Source organism: Phocoena sinus, chromosome 7 (genome assembly GCF_008692025.1).
Source record: "Phocoena sinus isolate mPhoSin1 chromosome 7, mPhoSin1.pri, whole genome shotgun sequence".
In the NCBI taxonomy this organism is placed as follows: Eukaryota; Metazoa; Chordata; class Mammalia; order Artiodactyla; family Phocoenidae; genus Phocoena; species Phocoena sinus.
In genome coordinates this window covers 64,299,079-64,318,882 of record NC_045769.1, presented here as the reverse complement: position 1 = coordinate 64,318,882, position 19,804 = coordinate 64,299,079, and the positions used below count along the sequence as shown (strand labels likewise).

Sequence of the window (19,804 nt, the reverse complement as noted above, 5' to 3'; positions counted from 1 at the left end):
AGGTACCTACTGATTCTTGAGGGAAAAAAGGTGTGTATATGTATTTATATTTCTGTTTAATTATTTAACACTTGCCTGGTTAACTGAGCATCCTTTTGTCTGGTCTTTTGCTTTGAACTCAATTATTCCTTTAGTTCACAGTGACATGATAAATGTCAGTGATCTGAGTTAGCCTTGATTTTTAAGACTTCCATTTTTTTTTTTGAGCAGTTTTATGTTCATAGAAAAATTGAGGTACAGAGATTTCCCATGTACCCCTGTCCCCACACATGCATATTCTCTCCCACCATCAAATCCACCACCAAAGCGGTACATTTGTCACAACTGATGAACCTACACTGACATATCATAATCACCCAAAGTCCATAGTCTACATCAGGATTCACCCTTAGTGTTGTACGTTCTGTGGGCTTGGACAAGGCCTTCTGGATGTCAGATGATTGATCCATCATCATGATAGGTGGCATGGAAACTGAAAGGTACATTTGTTGTTTTTTAACTATTATTTTTAAGAAGTATATCAAATGGAACTTAAAAACAATAAAATAAGACCAAGCCTATCTTATTCCAGATGGTGAAGTGAAATGATCAGACCTGATCTATTTCTGCTAGTTCTGTCCACTATGAAACCTCTACAGAACAACTGATAAAGGAAGCAACCTGATAAAAAAAAAAAAAACACATTTACTGACACTTAAAAAAAAAAAAAAGACTTCTCTACTTTAAAAAAAAAAACACAGAATACATAGCACTCAAGTCTTATGCGTTTGGTCCAAAGGCAAATGATGACTGCTCGGTGACCTCCAGCAGCACATCTGACCTCCATCCTGGTGCTGGGGTTCGGTTTGCTCAGGGTGAGAAGAGCCTCAGAAGCCTCCCCTGGGACACTGTGTTATTGATGGATGTGCTTGTGGCCAAGTTGTGTCTCACGTGATGTGTCTGGGAGCAGATGTGCATATACTGTATCATGAAAAATCCCATTATACACTGTGATTTAAATTGAGAGTGTTAGAAGTCATTTTGTATCCACTCTGTTACTGTCTGTCTTAGTCTTGTTCAGATGTTTTGTAAGTCTTCTTAAATTGAAATTAGTTGATGTGTACCTTAAGAGCTTTTAAGTACCATTTATAGAGAGTTGTCTTACAATGCTGTGTTAGTCAGCTTGGACTGCCAAAGCAAAATGCCATAGACTATGTGGCTGAAACAACAGAAACTTACTTCTCACCATTCAGGAGGTTGGAATTTCCAGATCGAGGTCTGGCAAGGTTCGGTTTTCAGTGAGAACTCTCTTCCTAGCTTGCCTCTCTTCCTGATCACTGCAGTCTTCACGTGGCCTTTCCTCTGAGCATGTGAAGATAGAAAGCACTCTCTCACTTCCTCTTCTTATAAAGCCACCAATCCTATCGGTTTAGGGCCCTATCCTTATGGCCTCATCTAACCTTAATTATCTCCTAAAGGCCCTGTCTCTAAATACAGTCACGTTGAGGGTTTAGGGCTTGAATACGTGAATTCAGTCCATAGCAGATGCTAAAACAACAAAAAAACTTGGTATAATTTCTGTTGACCAAAAAAAGAAAAAAGTAGGAAGTAAATCTGAGGGATCTTGTGAATGACCTATAATCATGGAACTCTTTAACAGTGAGAGGCATGGCTAGCCATCTGGGACATGTGATTTCTTTTGTAGCTTAAGCAGGATTTGGAGGTCCTTTCTAACCCGAAAATTCAGTATTTTTAGGTAATAGCTCAATTAATGATTCTTAGTTATGGATAAATCAAATATCCATGATTTTCTTTCATTATGCATTCTTTGTACATACAGAGTACCTTGGGAAGTTATAATGGAAGAATCTGGCTGGCCTGAGTTTGTGTCCCAGCTTTTCTACTTACCAGCTGGGTAGCCTTCAGTTAGTTATGGTACCTCTTTGAGATTGCTTTTTGTCTATAAAATAATCATACTTACCTTGATGCATATACAGTCGGCCCTCTGTATCCACGGATGCAAGAACCCGTGGATATAGAGAGCTGACTGTTCATGCCATTTTATATAAGGGACTTGAGCATCCTTGGATTTTGGAATCCATGGGGTGGTCCTGGAACCAATCCCCCGAGAATACCTAGGGATGACTCTGTTAATGAGAATACAGGCTATACTACTGTATATGTGTGTATGTATATATATATATATATATATATATATATATATATATATATGACAACACAGTAGTTTAGATATGAGAGGATGATAGGAATTTATCTGTGTCACACATATAATCCAGAGGTAAGCAGACCAGGGCTAGTAGGAGGCCTCCAACATCAACTTCAACAGAAACTTCCATCCCAGGGTGAAAGATGACAGCTCCAGCTCTTATTATCTCCCTCCAGTGGGAATGGAGAAAAGGTGAGAACAGCTCATTCACATTTACTTTTAGGGGCAGCATCCATGTGTCAATTCTGCTCACATCTCTTCCACCAGAGCTTAGATGTGTGGTTCTAGCAATCACAGAAGTTGGTTGAGAAGCATTGTCTCCAGCTAAATAGTGTTTTACTAACAATTTCTGCTTCAAATTTGGCTATTTTAAAGATTAGAAATAATTTGTTAATTTATTCACCTAACAGTGAATTGTGAAATATTATAACAAAGTGCCTAGCAAGGTGCCTTACACCTGGTAAGTACCAAGTTGGATCACCCTCCTTACTTTCCTCTAGCACCTTACTACTCAAAATGTGGTCCAGGGTACAAGCATCACCTTGAAGCTTGTTAAAAATGTAGACTCTCAGCCCCAAGCCAGACCTACTGAATCAGATCCTGTGTTTTAATAGTTTAAGGAGCCTCCAAAGCAGCATATTCTTTGTCTTTTATGGTACCTGCACGCTATGTTATCTTGAGCACTTACAATGTTGCTATGAGAATTAAATGAGATAATATGTATAAAATACTGTAAAATCTGTAACGTGCTTCATATCATTATTTAACTGTATATGTCTGAGGGAGAATAAAGTGAATCTTAAGTTATTGAAATGCCAAGATTTGAGAATCATTGGGTTTGGGGATTTTCCAATGTTGATAATGTCTCCTGATATTGTAATGCCCTGTAAAAAAGGCATTTCTATTTTCAGAAGACGTGCTTGAATCACCTTGCACTGTCCTAGGTACAGAGCTTTTCTCTAATTATGTAGGAAGATGCTAGGCCCATCCTTCTAAAATGAGGGTTTTCAGTGTATTTTTTTGTAACCATTATTCTTGACATCTAAATATTGCAGCTTTTTATGTTCTTAATTATGTTACTACCTATACAGATTTTGATATCAAATGAACATGGAAATGATTCTTAAAAAGGTATCTGGAAAAACTGATTTAAAAAGCAGTAGGTTTATGGTATCAGTTGAAACTAAAGATGCTATACCTACTGCATTAAATATAAGCACCCAGTCCAGATTCATATGTTAGTGCTGAGCTGTTAGAAATTAGGAGAATCACCATTTCATGGACTTGTCTTCTCATCTGTAAATTGGGAAAGATGGTGTTTGTTCTGTCTCAAAGAGTTTTGGGAGCCATAACATGAGATCCTAGAAAAATGTAGCACATAGAAGATGATATTAATATCTAGTATTGTCAAAGTAGGAAGTATATGTGAACACGCATTGTGAAATAAGTATGTGAAAGTGCTTACTTAAATGTTTGGCAAACAAGCTTGCAGGCTGAGCTATGGCCTTGGTAGCCCCATCAAGTTCTCAGTGTTCTTTGCTCCTGCTTCAAGTGGGCGGGACCCACTGAGAGACAAAGACTCACCCACTGCTTCTGGAGGTCAGTCGGGTTTCTGCACATGATACAAGCATGTCTAGGTGATGCACATCTGATGCATTCAGGGAAAAGCCTGGGTGTTAGAAGAAAACCAAGGAGCCAAGAAGCTCACAGAGGAAGGGAAGCTCTAAATGATGGATTTTCCTGGGTCACTGGGAGTCGTACCTTTGCTCTCCTGCCTGTGATGGGAAGGATGACTGTATTGGAAGAGATTTCTGCTGTGTCTTTAGAGGCAAGCACGCACATGCCCTGTGGGCTTGGGACTGATGCATTCAGAAAAAAGACTACGAGGCTTTTTATAGGTGTTGCATTTCATTCTGCATTCCTTCTCATTAGCATTCAGTAATGAAAGCTGAACTGTCAATTTGAGTGTCTCATCCTGGAGGGATAAACGTAAGAATATGACATACGTTTTCCTCAGGGACTTTCAGCTAATTGTAGAGATAGTAAACAATTTTATCAGAGAGGAAGGTAATAACTAACATTTGTACTCTAAAGTAGATTTTGCTATGTTGTGCCCACATTTAAAAATAATGCGTATAGGGCTTCCCTGGTGGCTCAGTGGTTGAAAGTCCGCCTGCCGATGCAGGGGACACGGGTTCGTGCCCCGGTCCGGGAAGATCCCACATGCTGCGGAGCGGCTGGGCCCGTGAGCCATGGCCGCTGAGCCTGCGCGTCCGGAGCTTGTGCTCCGCAATGGGAGAGACCACAACAGTGAGAGGCCCGCGTACCGCAAAAAAAAAAATCTATCCATATCTGCATGTATATCTATATTATATAGAAAAAAAGGCCCCAAATGGGCTGTACATTAAAATAAATGTTAATAGTGATGAGAATTCAAATTATTTTTCTTTTTATTATTTTCAATATTTTCTATATCTTCCTCAACGGACATATGTCGTTTATATAAGTCAATAACCGATTAAGCTTCTGAAGCCAATGCAGCATTTTTTTTTTTTTTTTTTTTGCTGTACGCGGGCCTCTCACTGTTGTGGCCTCTCCCGTTGCGGAGCCCAAGCTCCGGACGCGCAGGCTCAGCGGCCATGGCTCACGGGTCCAGCCGCTTCGCAGCATGTGGGATCCTCCCGGACCGGAGCACGAACCCGCGTCCCCTGCATTGGCAGGCGGACTCTCAACCACTGCGCCACCAGGGAAGCCCCATCTGCAGCATTTTTATACACGCTCTCTCATTTGATCCTCACCATCACCCTGGAGGTCGGTCACTCATAAACCTCAGTGTCATGGACATGAGAAATGGAGGACACAGACAGATAACAACTCAGGCACCAAGGACGTTAAGTGCAGAGAGATTACGTGATACGTACAGCGTAGCACAGGTAGTAAATGGCGAAAGCAGGAAAAATGGAAGGAGAATCAGGAGTGCTTGAATGAAGGGGGACTGTAAAGATCCCTGGACATCATTAGGTTTAGGGCATGGCATGGCTTTTTATTTCAACCTGGCTCCCTAAACTGAGTCCTGGTTCAGTTTTTATCAGACTCAAAGTTAGGGTCACAGTGGCTATGTTTGGCTTTGAGACCAGACAGTCTGAGTTTGATTTCCAGCTCTGACCCTGCCTCGCTAATTAACCTGGATGGTTAATTACGGACTCAGGGCCTCAGTTTACCCTTCTGTAAAATGAGGCAAATACTACTACTAGTTACTGTAAGGTTTAAATGAGTTCATACATGTGAGATCCTTTAAAAGTATATGGGACAATCTAAAGAGAAACAGCTTTTTAATTGGTTAAATAAATAACAGATCATGAAGGAAAACCCTCATAAAAAGTGTATGGTCATAGGGAGGGCTCAACTAATACTAGCTAATATCCTCCACTTCTTCATCCGCATGGGTGCAGGGCTGATGAGGACCATGGGGGGTGGAAGGATATCTCTGTGGCTTTCAGAGAGACAACTACATTATCCTACTGCAGAGGCAGCAACTTTTGATCTTACAGGGCCTGGGACGAGATACGGAGGTTAGGTCAGTACAAATATATCTGACATTTAACTCTCAATGACAGTATTATCATTTTGAGATATAGAAACACAGATTGTAGTAATGATAGATTATGTTTCTTAATAGTTAGAAACATACTGATGTGTATCAAATGTGTATAGATGTATACCACCAAGTGCTGATAGCTATAGATCAGGAATGCAAAAAGAATGATAAAGTTAATACAGAAATATGAGAAAGTTTGTGCTGGTATTATGGGATGGTTCAGCTCTCTATTCAAATCCATACCAACCCCTCCCTGTTTATTACAGATGTTTGGAATCTGTGTGTATACTTAGATGTTCTCTCTGATTTTACAAGGTGGTAAGGCAAGTGATTGCCGTTAAATTAAGAAAGATTGTTTTGTCTTCGAAAGACCTTGACCATGAGTCCGAGCGTGGGGTGTACTGGGTTAATTCCCTCAGAACTGGAATTAGTAAGAGCTGTCCTACTGAAATAAGAGTACCTGCCTGCTGTTGACCCCCACTCAATGCGTGAAACAATTGATTAATAATGTTGCTTTGTAAACATTGAGTTGGAGGAGTTTCAAGGAGATTTGCACCAACTGTCAGCATTGTTTATTGAGAATAAATCGATCATTTGCAGCTGGTCTTGGTGAGACACTTGAAGGGCTCTGCTGTTGAGGCTGGTTACCTAGCAGGGATGTGTCTACAGGACCAGCAAAATATAAAAAAACACCAGCTAGGACTCTATCCCGGAAGTGGCCTGAAATACTGCCGGTTGAGTTTAGAAGATTACCCAGAGAGAATGTATGATGGAATCCTCATGGCTTTGCTCTCCTATTCCTAATTATACTGAGTCCTTCAGTTCTCACACAGGTAGTTTGTTGAAATCCCCAAATACTGGGGGGGGCCAGAACCTGTCATAAACATCCCTTCTCCCGCTTTTCCAAAACATGTGAAATGTGTTTCTTTGTCATGTTTTTCAGACCCCCTGGCTGTGGAATACAAGACACTGCTGGTACAACTACCCCTATCAGGTAAGGACACATTACCATCTGGGTTTTTACGCATGTAAAGTACCTTTCTTAGGTCAGCGCCATGGTTTCAGGCAGGTCCCAGCGGGTTGGGCAGCCACTTTGCTTACCCTCTGCCGTACCCCCTGCTGCTTGATGGTGGACACAGCCTAGTGAGAGAGGTAGTTTGTGTTAGAATCAAAGCTTGAGCAGATGGAGGAAGTGTGGAAGGTGCGTTTGCTGGAGATTAAGATACAATCACTTCAGTAGGTGGATAATTCCTTTTCTTTTTTTGGGGGGGGTACGCGGGCCTCTCACTGTTGTGGCCTCTCCCGTTGCGGAGCACAGGCTCCAGACGCGCAGGCTCAGCGGCCATGGCTCACGGGCCCAGCCGCTCCGCAGCACGTGGGATCTTCCTGGACCGGGGCACGAACCCATGTCCCCTGCATCGGCAGGCGGACTCTCAACCACTGCGCCACCAGGGAAGCCCGGATAATTCCTTTTCTAACAGCCAGTCTGCTTTGGGTCACTCAGGACCGGATAACAGCCCTGGCCTGTCTCGGCAGCTAGCGGGCAGAGCTCAAGGGAGGAGCTGGAGCTGGCGTGCTGAGTTTGGTTCACTCTGTGGCTTAGGAGCAGCCTCTAAAGCTGTAAATAAAGCACTATTTCCTTGAACTCAGAAAAATGGGCTTGTCCCATTACATGTAGACAAAAATAACATCATTGAAAATGAGATTAAAATCATATCCCAGACAGGGAGCATTTCAGATCCCTGCCCACAGGCATACCTTTGCCTCTGTCCATGAATTCAGTAATATTAGCATGTGTTGTGGTCCCTAGCTCAGTTACTATTTGAATATTAAAGCTGGGACTGTTCTCGAAATTTCTTGCTGAAATACTTCTAGAATTTCTAGTTCATTTGGGATATATTATTTAAGAGAAACAAATACAACCAGGTATTTTAGTGATAAAGAGATGGACATTGTGATAAGCAATTTGGATTTTTGAGTTTGGGATTCTTTGGGTTGTCTTTTTAGATGCGTTTGGTCTGACAGAGTTAATGGGAGCAGGTGTGCCCTGCAAGTTCTCTATTACACACAGTGTTGCAATAGTGGGTAGGGTCTGGTGTTGGCTACCCCTCGGGTAGGTTCAAGGCTAGGGACATGTTGAAATGGGGATTCCAGTTTGCATTTCCATCTCTTTCATGTAGTGTATTCAAATTAAGAAAGACTAAGTCAGCAACATGACATGGTCAGAGAGAGCTGAACATTCCAGGGCTATCTGATCAAGACTAAAGCAACGTTGAAAGCAATGACTTACTGTACACAATTGTAATTCACAGGCCCAACTGCTGTTTACTATCTTAAATACTTGGAATATTGTCATTTACCCCTCTCTTTGTGCCCTTCAATGGTATACTGAGTGGAGAGGATCCTGTCCTCGTGTGTTTTGTCGACAAAGATGAATGAGGGGGACAACTGTTTTTCTTGATGTCCATGCTTAGAGTTGGTAGTTAAGTGATTGCTGACTTCTTGCGAAAGTCACTTATTATGCTGCTATTGGTTTACAGAGCATTTCAGTTTCAACACCTTGTGTGCAGTGGTGTGGACGTATTCATGTAATGAGTTTCAAAGGTGTTTCATTCATTCTGGGAAAGCAAGTTGTTTCATTACAACCCAATGAAACAATTAAAAACAACTCATCAAAAATGGTTTTTTAAAACTCTGTTTTGTTTTTATGGATTTATGTGCAAAATAAATATTACTGACTTCCACTGCTTCCCTGAGCTTCTCCCTATTCCTGGACCTGTGAGGCAGGTAGAGCAGGTGTTACCTCCATTTTCCAATAAGTAAATGAAGGCCCTACTTAAGCTGTGGAGTGGGGACTCAAACTCAGATTCCCTGGCTGGGCGCCTAGTCTAGTATCTCTTAGCAGCTTCCTTGTCCCCCTGACCTTTTAATAAATGTTTTTGAATTATCTTTTTTTTTTTAATATTTACAACGTACAGAACATTTCCTAAAGAAAAGAAAGCTCCAATTAAGGCAGAATTTGAAACTATGTCTCAGTGACCCATATAGTACTCCAGTTTCTTTCACCTTCCCTGGTCCCTGTGCTGTGGAATCTCACAGGAGTTGTCCAGAGTTACTCTTTCTGTGTATATGTTAGAATTTTTTTTGCAGGTTGCCTAAAGGAATCTTTAGAGACTCATGTCTAAGTACCAAAAGTGCAATTGTTAAAATGAGTGGTGAATCGGGTACCAATGCCAAATGTTCATACTGATTGATACTTTTTTAGTTGGAGATGAAACAAAGCTAATGACATCAAGCTGTGGATTATAGGCGTCCTTCAAAGCTCCCTTATCCACAGAGAGAATGGGGCCAGAATTTGTGGAGGCGTAAGACAATGTCACTTTTCAGTACTGAGCTTGAGATGTTTGACACACAGATTTGGTTTCCTATTAATTATTAATCTTGCCTTTTTCTCTTTGATCCTCAGCCACTCACGCCTGACCTTCACTACTATTATATCCTGGAGCTGTCGTTTTATTGGTCTTTAATGTTTTCCCAGTTCACTGATATCAAAAGAAAGGTAAGAGTGGGTGTGTTGTAAAGGGCTTGTAAACAGGTGTCTTTCATGGCCCTAGGCAGATGGATATAGAGTCTCAAAGGCACTCACTTCTGTTCTCCCATCAGTACTGCATTAGTACAACTTTCGGCATTATTACAGAAAATTCTCTACTTTTGTTTGTGCTGTTTTATATTTTATTCCCATTGTCTCTTCACTCTCCGCCCCCCCACCAAACCTAGTGTTCTTTTCTCCATGAAAAAGTATAACAGTGAATGTTAACAGCATTAATTTCCTCTCAGTCTGATTCACAAGTCCCTTTGTTCTCCAAATTAAAGAAGAAAAATTGGGGGCTTCCCTGGTGGTGCAGTGGTTGAGAGTCCGCCTGCCGATGCAGGGGACACAGGTTTGTGCCCCGGTCCGGGAGGATCCCACATGCCGCGGAGCGGCTGGGCCCGTGAGCCATGGCCGCTGAGCCTGCGCGTCCGGAGCCTGTGCTTTGCAACGGGAGAGGCCGCAACGGTGAGAGGCCCGCGTACCGCAAGAAAAAAAAAGAAGAAAAATTGTATCTGTAGCTCCTGGGGAGAGAGTAAAATCTCAGTGTTCCAGCCCTATAGAATGAAGATTTCCCCAATTACAGAGTTATCTAATGTCAAAATACATTAGGAAAACACAGCATTCCTAAGCGAACTGTGGTCTGGTTTTCACCCCTCCCCTCCGCTGGAATAGCTTTTGCTGAGGGTACTCTTGACCTCTTAAGTGTTAGACCCACTCATTCTAGTTCTCATCCTACCAGCTTCTGGGCAGAATTGGCACTTTTGGCTATTCACTTTTTTTTTTTTTTCCGTGAAGCTATTTTCTCCAGGTTCCCATATTTGGATCATTCCTTCAAGTCATCTTTGCTGGTCTCCATCCCAGTGCCCCGTGCTCTGCATACTTGCGTGCACCAGGGTCTGGTCCTGGATTACAGGACATCATCTCCCTGGGTGATCCAGGTTCATACCCTCCAGCACTGTCACCATAACTTCTATACCAATAACTCCCAAATGGTTCTCTCCTGTCCCAAATCCTCTCTGGGTCCACACTTCCGCACATCTAATCATAAGTGATAGTATTGTGTTCTTCTTGTTATTTTATCATTTAATCCTCACAACCGCCCGAAGACTGATCACTTGTTATTACTTATTATTTATAAGTAATAATAAGTAATAACTGATCACTTATTATTTATTTATTTTCCTTTTATTATCACTTATTATTTATTTTCCTTTTATGAATGAGGAGACTGAACCTTACAAAGTGCTCCCGACCGAACACATCATCTTGTCCTAGTCTTGTTCTTCCTCCAGTAATCTTTATCACAGGCAGTCATGTAAGCTAGACGTTTTCCTTCGCTCTCCTTGTACCTACTTCCTTAGTACCACTGACACGTTTAGAGTCCTTTTTACTTTGGCTTAATCTGTTACAACGGCCTCTTAAATGGCACTCCTATCTGAATAGTCATCCTTGTCTTCCTGCCATCTAAGAGTTATGTTTCTCAAACCTTAAGTCAAAGCCAAACTACTTGGAGTGATATTCAGGGTTGTCACCACGATTCAAACCCACCTCTCTAGTTTTATCGCCCACCCTTCTCTCCCTCTTTTGACACACACACATGTCTTAGTTACAGACATCTTCTCACCATCGTTCAAACACATTTATTTCCATAACATCTTTGTTTTTTACAAGACCTTGCCTGTGGCTAGAATCTACTCTATTCCCCTTCCTCCTAGACCAGACCAAACCCCAAAGCCGTCTCTTCTTTGAAGCCTTCTTCATTCCCATGGTTTTTGACCACTTCTTCCTCTGTGTTTAGTTTGCCAGTGCCCAATACTTACCATATTGTACTTTTTAATGGTATGGTGACCTGCCTCTCTCCCTTCACCAGACTTGGAGGGCAAAGAGCAGGATATGTTCATCTTTGTGTCTCTTGTGACTGTCAATGCACCTGCTTATGGTGGGGCTCAGTAAGTTTAGGGTGAATGCATAAAGGGACTCATCAGAATGTCTTCTCCCTTACTCATGGATATCTCCCAGGCTCCTTTGCAAACGGGACTGTGCATTGTGATAGAGTGCAATACTATAACATTCCATTTCTTGGTTAGATGGGTAATCTGCCAAATTGTAAAATATCCATGTGGCAGCTGAAAAGCATTTAGGAGTCTACAGCCCTAGTACCTGCATCGCCTCCCCAGGTACGCTCCTGCCACTCTCCTATGGCAGTGGCTTACTTGGTTGGCAAAAGGCTGTCTTTCCTGACAGCATGGTCTTAATGTGGTATATGTCACCTGATTCTCAGAAGTGGGCGGTCCCTGCAAGAGCTAAGGCTTAGGCATAGCAGATAACTCATTGACACACATAATTTGTGGTTCCCTCACTCATTGCACCAAATGCTCTGGGTCCATTCCTCAAAACGTTTAAAGATCCTTTAGTGATGATATGCCAATTAGATCTCGTCTCTCTTATATGAGGAGCCTTGTTCATTCCTGTGGTCAATACTTGTAGACTGATGGTCTCCACTGTGCCAGGCCCATTGTGCATTTTATTTATTTATTTATTTTTGAAATCTTTAGTTGTGGGAAAAATGCAAAACATAAAATTTACCATCTTAACCATTTTTAAGTGTGTAGTGTTACACACATTCGTGCTGTTGTGCAACCAGTTTCCAGAACCCCTTTCATCTTGTAAAACTGAAACTCTGTACCCATTAATCAACAGTTCCCCATTCCCTCCTAACCCAATCTCTACTCCTGGCGACCACCATTCTACTTTCTGTCTCTATGAATCTGACGACTCTGCGTACCTTATTTAAGTGGAGTCACACTGTATATGTGTCCTTTTGTGACTGAGGTATTTCACTTAGCATAATGTCTTATTCATCGTGTTGTAGCATGTGTCAGAATTTCCTTCCTTTTTAAGGCTGAAGAATACAGATTGTATTTTCTTTTGAGGAGCATTTTTTTCCAGGTAGTCACAGAAAACAGTTGTATAACAAAGAAGGAGGTTTGACTATTCTTCTGGTCTTGTAGTTGGGAAAACTGATGTCCGATGAACTTATGCAAAATTTTCAAGGTTGTGCAATGTGGGAATCAGAGCCCAAGTTTACCAAGCGAAGGTCCATGATTCACTCATAGATGAGATATTGTCCACAATTCTTGCGTTGTGTTGCCTGGCCATGCTCCTGCCATTAGAGATAGTAGGCCTTCTGCAGTTCTTTGCCATTTTATTAGTTCCTCTTTTGCTCAATGAGAATTAGGGATGCCATCTCAAGTCAAAGAGATTAATGAAGGCAAAACTGACTGTTACTGGGCCCCCAAGAGCCTAGTCCTAGGGAGCCGTTGCTGCACCAAAAGTCACCAAGCCCCTTCTGCTTGCTTGAGCTTCCTAACATGCATTTACTGTGTCTTTTCACTGAGCCACGAGGACTCATAGAGGCTTTGTTATTTTAAGCCAAATGACCATCTTCTTAATAGTTACTATAAGTGGATTATTTTCGAGGGTCGAAGCGTATAATTTTCTATGGCTTTAACTTACCTTGCATCAGTGTAGAGAAGGCCTTCAAAAAGGGGCATTTTTGCAGTGAGGTCCATGGAATTGATTTAGGCCTGTACATATTGTCAGTGTTTATAAATTAATTATACATACGTTTTCCTGGTCAACGCTAATAGCTTATTGTAGCCATCTGGCACCCCTCCCTTCTTCCCTTGGTCCGAGTACCTTTGCAGGTTCATGGTGCAGCTGGCTTATTCTTGTTTCTTGCCCAAAATGGGAATTTGGCTACTACCGTACATGCTTGTTACTCCACACAGGTTTTAATAAGGAAGGCCTTCTCCTCTGTTGCCACCTCTCATTAATGAGTTGTAGCCCTTGCTTTTCTCCTTCGCATCTTGCTGACTGCCACTGCAGGTCCCTGGTGGTTCCCTCCTCACTGCCCTCCCACCCAGAGGACCTGCCATTCCAGCCATCAGCGAGGATTTATGGTACATTCTCCTGCCAAATACATCCCCACCTTCTGTGTTGCAACTGTTAACTAAACCCTCACCCTCTAAAAACAGCCCGCCTCCTAATTATAGAATAGAGATGTTTGAAGACATCCATTGACAACAGAGCATGGAAATCAACTTCTGAAGGCTATCCGTAGGGTTGTTAAATAGAAAGGTTATAGGGGGGGCTTCCCTGGTGGCGCAGTGGTTGAGAGTCCGCCTGCCGATGCAGGGGACACGGGTTCATGCCCTGGTCTGGGAAGATCCCACATGCCGCGGAGTGGCTGGGCCCATGAGCCATGGCCGCTGAGCCTGCGCGTCCGGAGCCTGTGCGTCCGGAGCCTGTGCTCCACAATGGGAGAGGCCACAACGGTGAGAGGCCTGCGTACCGCAAAAAAAAAAAAAAGAAAGGTTATAAAAATATTTCTACAGTTGCCCTATTAAATGACAATGAACTTGAACAGCCATTTTCAAATAGCCACCAGAATTCATAAACGTTTGATCCAAATGCACGCCTCCAGCTGTTAGAATCAGTACCTTAAAATATGAAGTTCAGAAATAACTCTTAGTGACTTAATTGGTTCATGAGTCTTTCTAAAAATGGCTTTTATATTCACAAACTCTTCCCCTCTAGAAACGTCCTAGTATTGCCATCTTTTTTTTTTCTTTTAATTGCTCTGTTTCCAAATAGAATCTGGAGTTTAAAAATGATGGTGGAATAGGGAGGGTGGGAGGGAGGGAGACACAAGAGGGAAGAGATATGGGAACATGTGTATATGTATGGCTGATTCGCTTTGTTATGGAGCAGAAACTAACACATCATTGTAAAGCAATTATACTCCAATAAAGATGTAAAAAAAAAAAATGATTGGAAAACTTTCATCCCTGTGGTGACAGAATGCACTGTCTCTCTTGATCATTTCCAGGGTTGGTACTTATTTGGTCAGTGATGATATACATACTGTTAATCTCCACAGAGGGAAGGGACTAGCTAAGATGTAGTCATTTAATATAATGGACTTAAAATTTAAGTATTCTATTATATGCCACCAAGGTATATATATATATCTTTGAAGATTTTTCCTTCCTTCCTTACTTTTTACTTCTTTTTTCTGTCCATTCCTCTCCTTCCTTCCCTTCCTTTCTTCCTTCCTTCTTTTGTAAAAAGAAATAGTTAAGGTACCTTATTCAAAAACAATAGGTATATTCTTGGGATTCAATATTGTTTGAATCACCTTTTATTTCCCAAGGCTTAATATTTATTAAGATTCTGTCTTTTATCACCTGTTTACCATGAGTATTTCTCCCGTACATCTACGTTTTCTAATGGAAGCTAATAAATATGACTGTGATGGAGCTCAGAACAGCTTGCTTGTATCCAAGCCCTGTGTCCCTTTTAACTAAGCTGCTGTTGGGCTTGATGGCCTGGGTCCTTGGCCAGTGCTCGTGTTCGGGGTCCTTTGCAGGAAATCATCTATGGCTGAGTTCCAGGGCCCAGCTGGTGAAATCAGCTTGTTGCTCTTTTGGTCTTTAACCTGAGAGAAAATCTACATCTCATAAAAGATCCCTAACAGAGAGAGAAGATGATGATTAAGTTTAGCAAGAAACTTATTGACAGGCTTGTGTTTGCTCTTTAGTAACTTGCATAGAAAATAACCGGTGTTCATTGCTATGAGCGCTTCAGCTGCCTTTTGAGGGCCTGCCATGCTCCAGATCTTCCCTGCTTCAATTAGCTTTAGGGTAAAAAAAAAAAAAAAAATGCATGTTTTAATCATTTAATAAGGAAGCAGTATGGCATAGAATTAAATAAAACAATGTCCATGAAACCATCTAGTACAATGCTTGACAGAGCTCAGAGCAGTACCTAGCACATAATGACCAAAATTGGGTTGCTAAGACCAGAAACAAATCAAAAAACCTCCCAAACTAGTGCTCACAAATTTTCGTATTTTTGGTCAATTCAAGTGAAGAAAATTAATTAGGAAAAGGGACTAACTTAAGGTTGCCAACCTTTTACTTTTCCTAGTAAGGAAATTTTAAAAGTACCTACCACTTACCCATCAATTCATAAAAGAAAGAACATGTTAATATTTTAAAGGAGAAAAGGCACCTTGTAATAAAGGACAATCCTTTCCATTTATCATTATGAAAAAGTTTTTATTTCTCTCATTTTGTTCTAGCCTGGGGAAAAATTATGGGTAATATGGCTTCTTAGAGGGTAAAATCATGGGCTCTGGAGTCCATCTACCTGCCCAGCACCACTTCTAATTTGGTGTGACCTTCAGCAAGTTACTTTCCCTCTCTGTACCTTTGTGTCCTGATCCAAAGAATAGAGTTCATATAACTGACCTCATGGGAGTGTTGAGAGCATAAATAAGTGACACATGTTGTTGAAACAGTGCTTGGCACATAGCAAATGCACCATGTATGTCAGCTGTTAGCTGTAATCATTAATACGATTCACCAGATATTGCCAGCCCTCTACTCTCAGGCACATGGAGGACTGTACTCAGCCTTGCCCCTTCTTGTGGTTGGATGGGGCCATGTGACCGGTAGGCTGTAAGCAGAACTGACTCCAGTCAGTAATGTAATGTAATTGCTGGTGTGAGACCCACTAGCGTCTCTTTTCCCCTCTAGTACAGCGATTGGTAACATTTGAGATGGAGGCTGCTCCATCAGTCTGGGTCCCTAAGTGATGGTGATAAACAGAGTGCCCTTTGTCCAGCCAATTGGTAACAGGTAGTAAATAAGAAACAGGCCTTTGGTATAAACCACTGAGATTTTAAGGGCTTTCTTTTTGCCTCATAACCTAGCTTATCCTGACTGTGCAGCTATCATTAATAAGCTGGCTGATTATCATCTCCTAGAACAATTTTTGGAAATCATTTGTCTATATAGCAGTTCTCAAAGTGTGGTCTGCAGACACCTGGAGATTTCTGAGACCCTTTCAGGAGATCTGCAACATTAAAACTGACTTCATAATAATACTAGGATGTCATTTGCCTTTCTTACTGCATTGAAATTTGCACTAATCGTGCTAAAGTAACGGCAAAACTGCTAGCAGCGGCACCAAACAGTATGGGTAGTTTTGTGTTCCTCACTGCCGTGTGCTTGCAGGAAGAAAAAAAAATGTCAGTTTCACTTGAGAACGCTCTTGTTGAAGCAGTAAAAAGTGTTAATTTGATTAATCTCTATTCTTGAGTATACATTTTAAAAATTATTTTGTGTGATGAAATGGGAAGGAGGCATAAAAGAGCTTCTGTGGCAGAACACTGTACAGTGTGCTCAAGAAAAATCACGTGTAGTTAGTGGTTTGCACTGAGGGACGTACTAGCTGCTTTTTTCCCCCAAAGAATCTCATTTTTACTTGAAAGAATGACAAACTATGTTTATTCCAACTTGTGTATTTGGTAGACACATTCTTGAAAAGCGCAAAGTGAACTTTTCAAGGTTGTTTCAAGTAAAACCATTGACATTATTTGTTGTCAACTCAAGCTTTCAAGAAAAAAATTAGATTTTTAGAAAAGCTTATGTCCAACAGCAAGACCTTGATAGCGTCTCAACACTTAAAGACTTTTCTCATGAGATTGATAGCGATATTAGTAAATGTGATTTTTAAAATGCTATGTGACAATCTGTTTCATTAACTCCGTGAGCCAGTATTTTCCAAGTGACAATGCATGATGCTCCAAAATCATGCCTGAGTGAAAGATCCACTTGAAGGTCAAGACAGACCAAAGGATTTTATGTAATAGAATGTGAAAAGTTTATTGATACAGTTTTCAATTCCACATTGCAACTAACCTTTAAGAATATCCCTCTTGTCGAGTTTTGGTACAGTATCAAGAAAGAATATCCATAACTATCTGAAAAGACTGTTAAGGTACTTCTCCCTTTTCCAACTGTGTGATACCAGATTTTCTTTATATACTTTAACCAAAATAACAGGGAAACATATTGAATATATATGCAGTGATGAGAATCCAACATGAGTCAGACATCAAAGAGATTTGCAATCATGTAAAACAAGGCTACTCTTCTCACGATTTTTTTTTTAATTTTGGAAAATATTTTTGTAAATATGTTAATTAACATATAATGAACTTCATTTAAAATTAATGAATAAATGTGTTTTACATGTTTTTTGAATTTCTCAGTTTCCATATCCAATGTGGTAAATACCGATAGATATGACCCACATAAACGAACACTTTCTGGTGTCCTCAATAATTTTTAAGAATATAAAAGACTCCTGAGACCAAAACATTTGAGAACTGCTCATCTAGATTATTTTTAAGTCTCTCCTAAGGAGATGACTCTCGGGTAGTGCCTCAGATTGTATCAGCATCTCTTTTCTTTGCTTGAAAAGCTAAAATCATGCCAGATGACATCTGAACATCCCGAGAGGGATGGAGGATGATGTAGAATTCTCTCTGTGTAACCCCAGTGCTGCTACTTGCAGACACAGGCAGGCAGGCCACTTAACCTCTCTTTCACAGAGGCACCAAAGTGTTCTGTGTGTCCACTTGTGACTGGAGTAGCAATATCCTGCCCTCAAAGCTTAGGTTTCTTCCGAGGCAGATCTCTGGGTCCTCTGTCCTGTTTCTTTCTCACTACAGTGACTTCAGAATCAAAGAAGGGAAGAAGAGGCAGTTCATTTTAGTAAGCCACCATTTGTGATCAAAGCATTGCAACCTAGGGCTGTGTGCAGGCTGGTGGGCCAACAATGGAACAGCATTGTCTGGAAAAGAAAAAATATTGTATGGGGCAATTTTATGAGATTTTATTCAAAGGCTGCCTCAACTAGTAGCTTATTCCAGCAATCATACTCCCAGGTGCCTGGCCAGGCGAGAGGCTCTTAAGTGTCTTTAGATCTCACAGTTAGATGACCAGCCCCTGGACAGCCCTGGGGCAGTGCAGTGGCACACACTGCTCTCCAGGGCATGAAGGGTGACAGCAGGAACCTCTTCTTCCAGCGTGGTGCAAGGGGCCACATCATCACCACATTACAGAGAGACCTACTCCCAGGCCCACACAATGCTGCTGGTCCAGGGCTCTGGGTCCTTAAGTCTGGGGCCTCAGGGATCCCACCCTCTCTCAGGAGGTGCCACCGATGCTTGGAAGGTATCACTTTCATTGGGAGATTTAGTCATTCTGCTTCCTTTGGGGGGTTTCCCATAAGTCATCCTAGGAGTCTTGGGAAAACACCTACTTTGGCTTGTTATGGCTCTAACTCCTTGACTTGGTGAATTTCCTCCATTTCTATCCCCTTAAATATAAACAGACCCATCTCATATCGTTCTCTTTGGCCTCCCAAGAGGAGGAAGCTCTTCTACTCATGGCTAATCCTCACCTTTGCTCTTGATCCCCCTTTTCTTCCTGTCTTCTAGAAGTGACCTTGTTCTATTTGGTAGTCTCTCACTTACATGTGTTTTCAAAAGTGTCTTTGGGAGAGGACCTTCAAGATGGTGGAGGAGTAAGATGTGGAGATCACCTTCCTCCCCACAAATACATCAAAAATACATCTACATGTGGAACAACTCCTACAGAACACCTACTGAACGCTGGCAGAAGACCTCAGACCTCCCAAAAGGCAAGAAACTCCCCACGTACCTGGGTAGGGCAAAAGAGAAAAGAATAAACAGAGACAAAAGAATAGGGATGGGACCTGCACCTCTGGGAGGGAGCTGTGAAGGAGGAAAGGTTTCCACACACTAGGAAGCCCCTTCACTGGCGGAGATGGGGGGTGGGGGGGAAGGATCGGAGCCACGGAGGAGAGCACAGAAACAGGGGTGCAGAGAGCAAAGCGGAGAGATTCCCGCACAGAGGATCGGTGCCGACCAGCACTCACCAGCCTGAGAGGCTTGTCTGCTCACCCGCCGGGGCGGGCAGGGCTGGGAGCTGAGGCTCGGGCTTCAGAGGTCAGATCCCAGAGAGAGGACTGGGGTTGGTTGCGTGAACACAGCCTGAAGGGGGCTAGTGCACCACAGCTAGCCGGGAGAGAGTCCGGGAAAAAGTCTGGACCTGCCTAAGAGACCATTGTTTCAGGGTGTGCGAGGAGAGGGGATTCAGAGCACCGCCTAAACGAGCTCCAGAGATGGGTGTGAGCCGCGGCTATCAGCGTGGACACCAGAGATGGGCATGAGACGCTAAGGCTGCTGCTGCTGCCACCAAGAAGTCTGTGTGCAAGCACAGGTCACTGTCCACATCTCCCCACCCGGGAGCCTGTGCAGCCCGCCACTGCCAGGGTCCCGAGATCCACGGACACGGATCCCGGGAGAACACACAGCGCGCCTCAGGCTGTTGCAATGTCACGCCGGCCTCTGCCGCCGCAGGCTCACCCCACATTCCGTACCCCTCCCTCCCCGCGGCCTGAGTGAGCCAGAGCCACCTAATCAGCAGCTCCTTTAACCCCGTCCTGTCTGAGTGAAGAACAGATGCCC

The 19,804-nt window shown here is 42.4% G+C and overlaps 1 protein-coding gene across 3 annotated transcripts in view; it reads left to right on the top strand.

The window, feature by feature from the left end:
• CERS6 (ceramide synthase 6) overlaps positions 1-19,804 on the top strand; it is a 328,740-nt gene that overhangs the window by 238,424 nt on the left and 70,512 nt on the right. For all 3 annotated transcript variants that reach the window (XM_032636504.1, XM_032636505.1, XM_032636506.1), the window contains exons 5-6: positions 6,748-6,798; positions 9,271-9,363. In XM_032636504.1, coding sequence (XP_032492395.1) covers positions 6,748-6,798; positions 9,271-9,363 — 144 coding nt within the window. The remainder of the gene's footprint in view (positions 1-6,747; positions 6,799-9,270; positions 9,364-19,804) is intronic.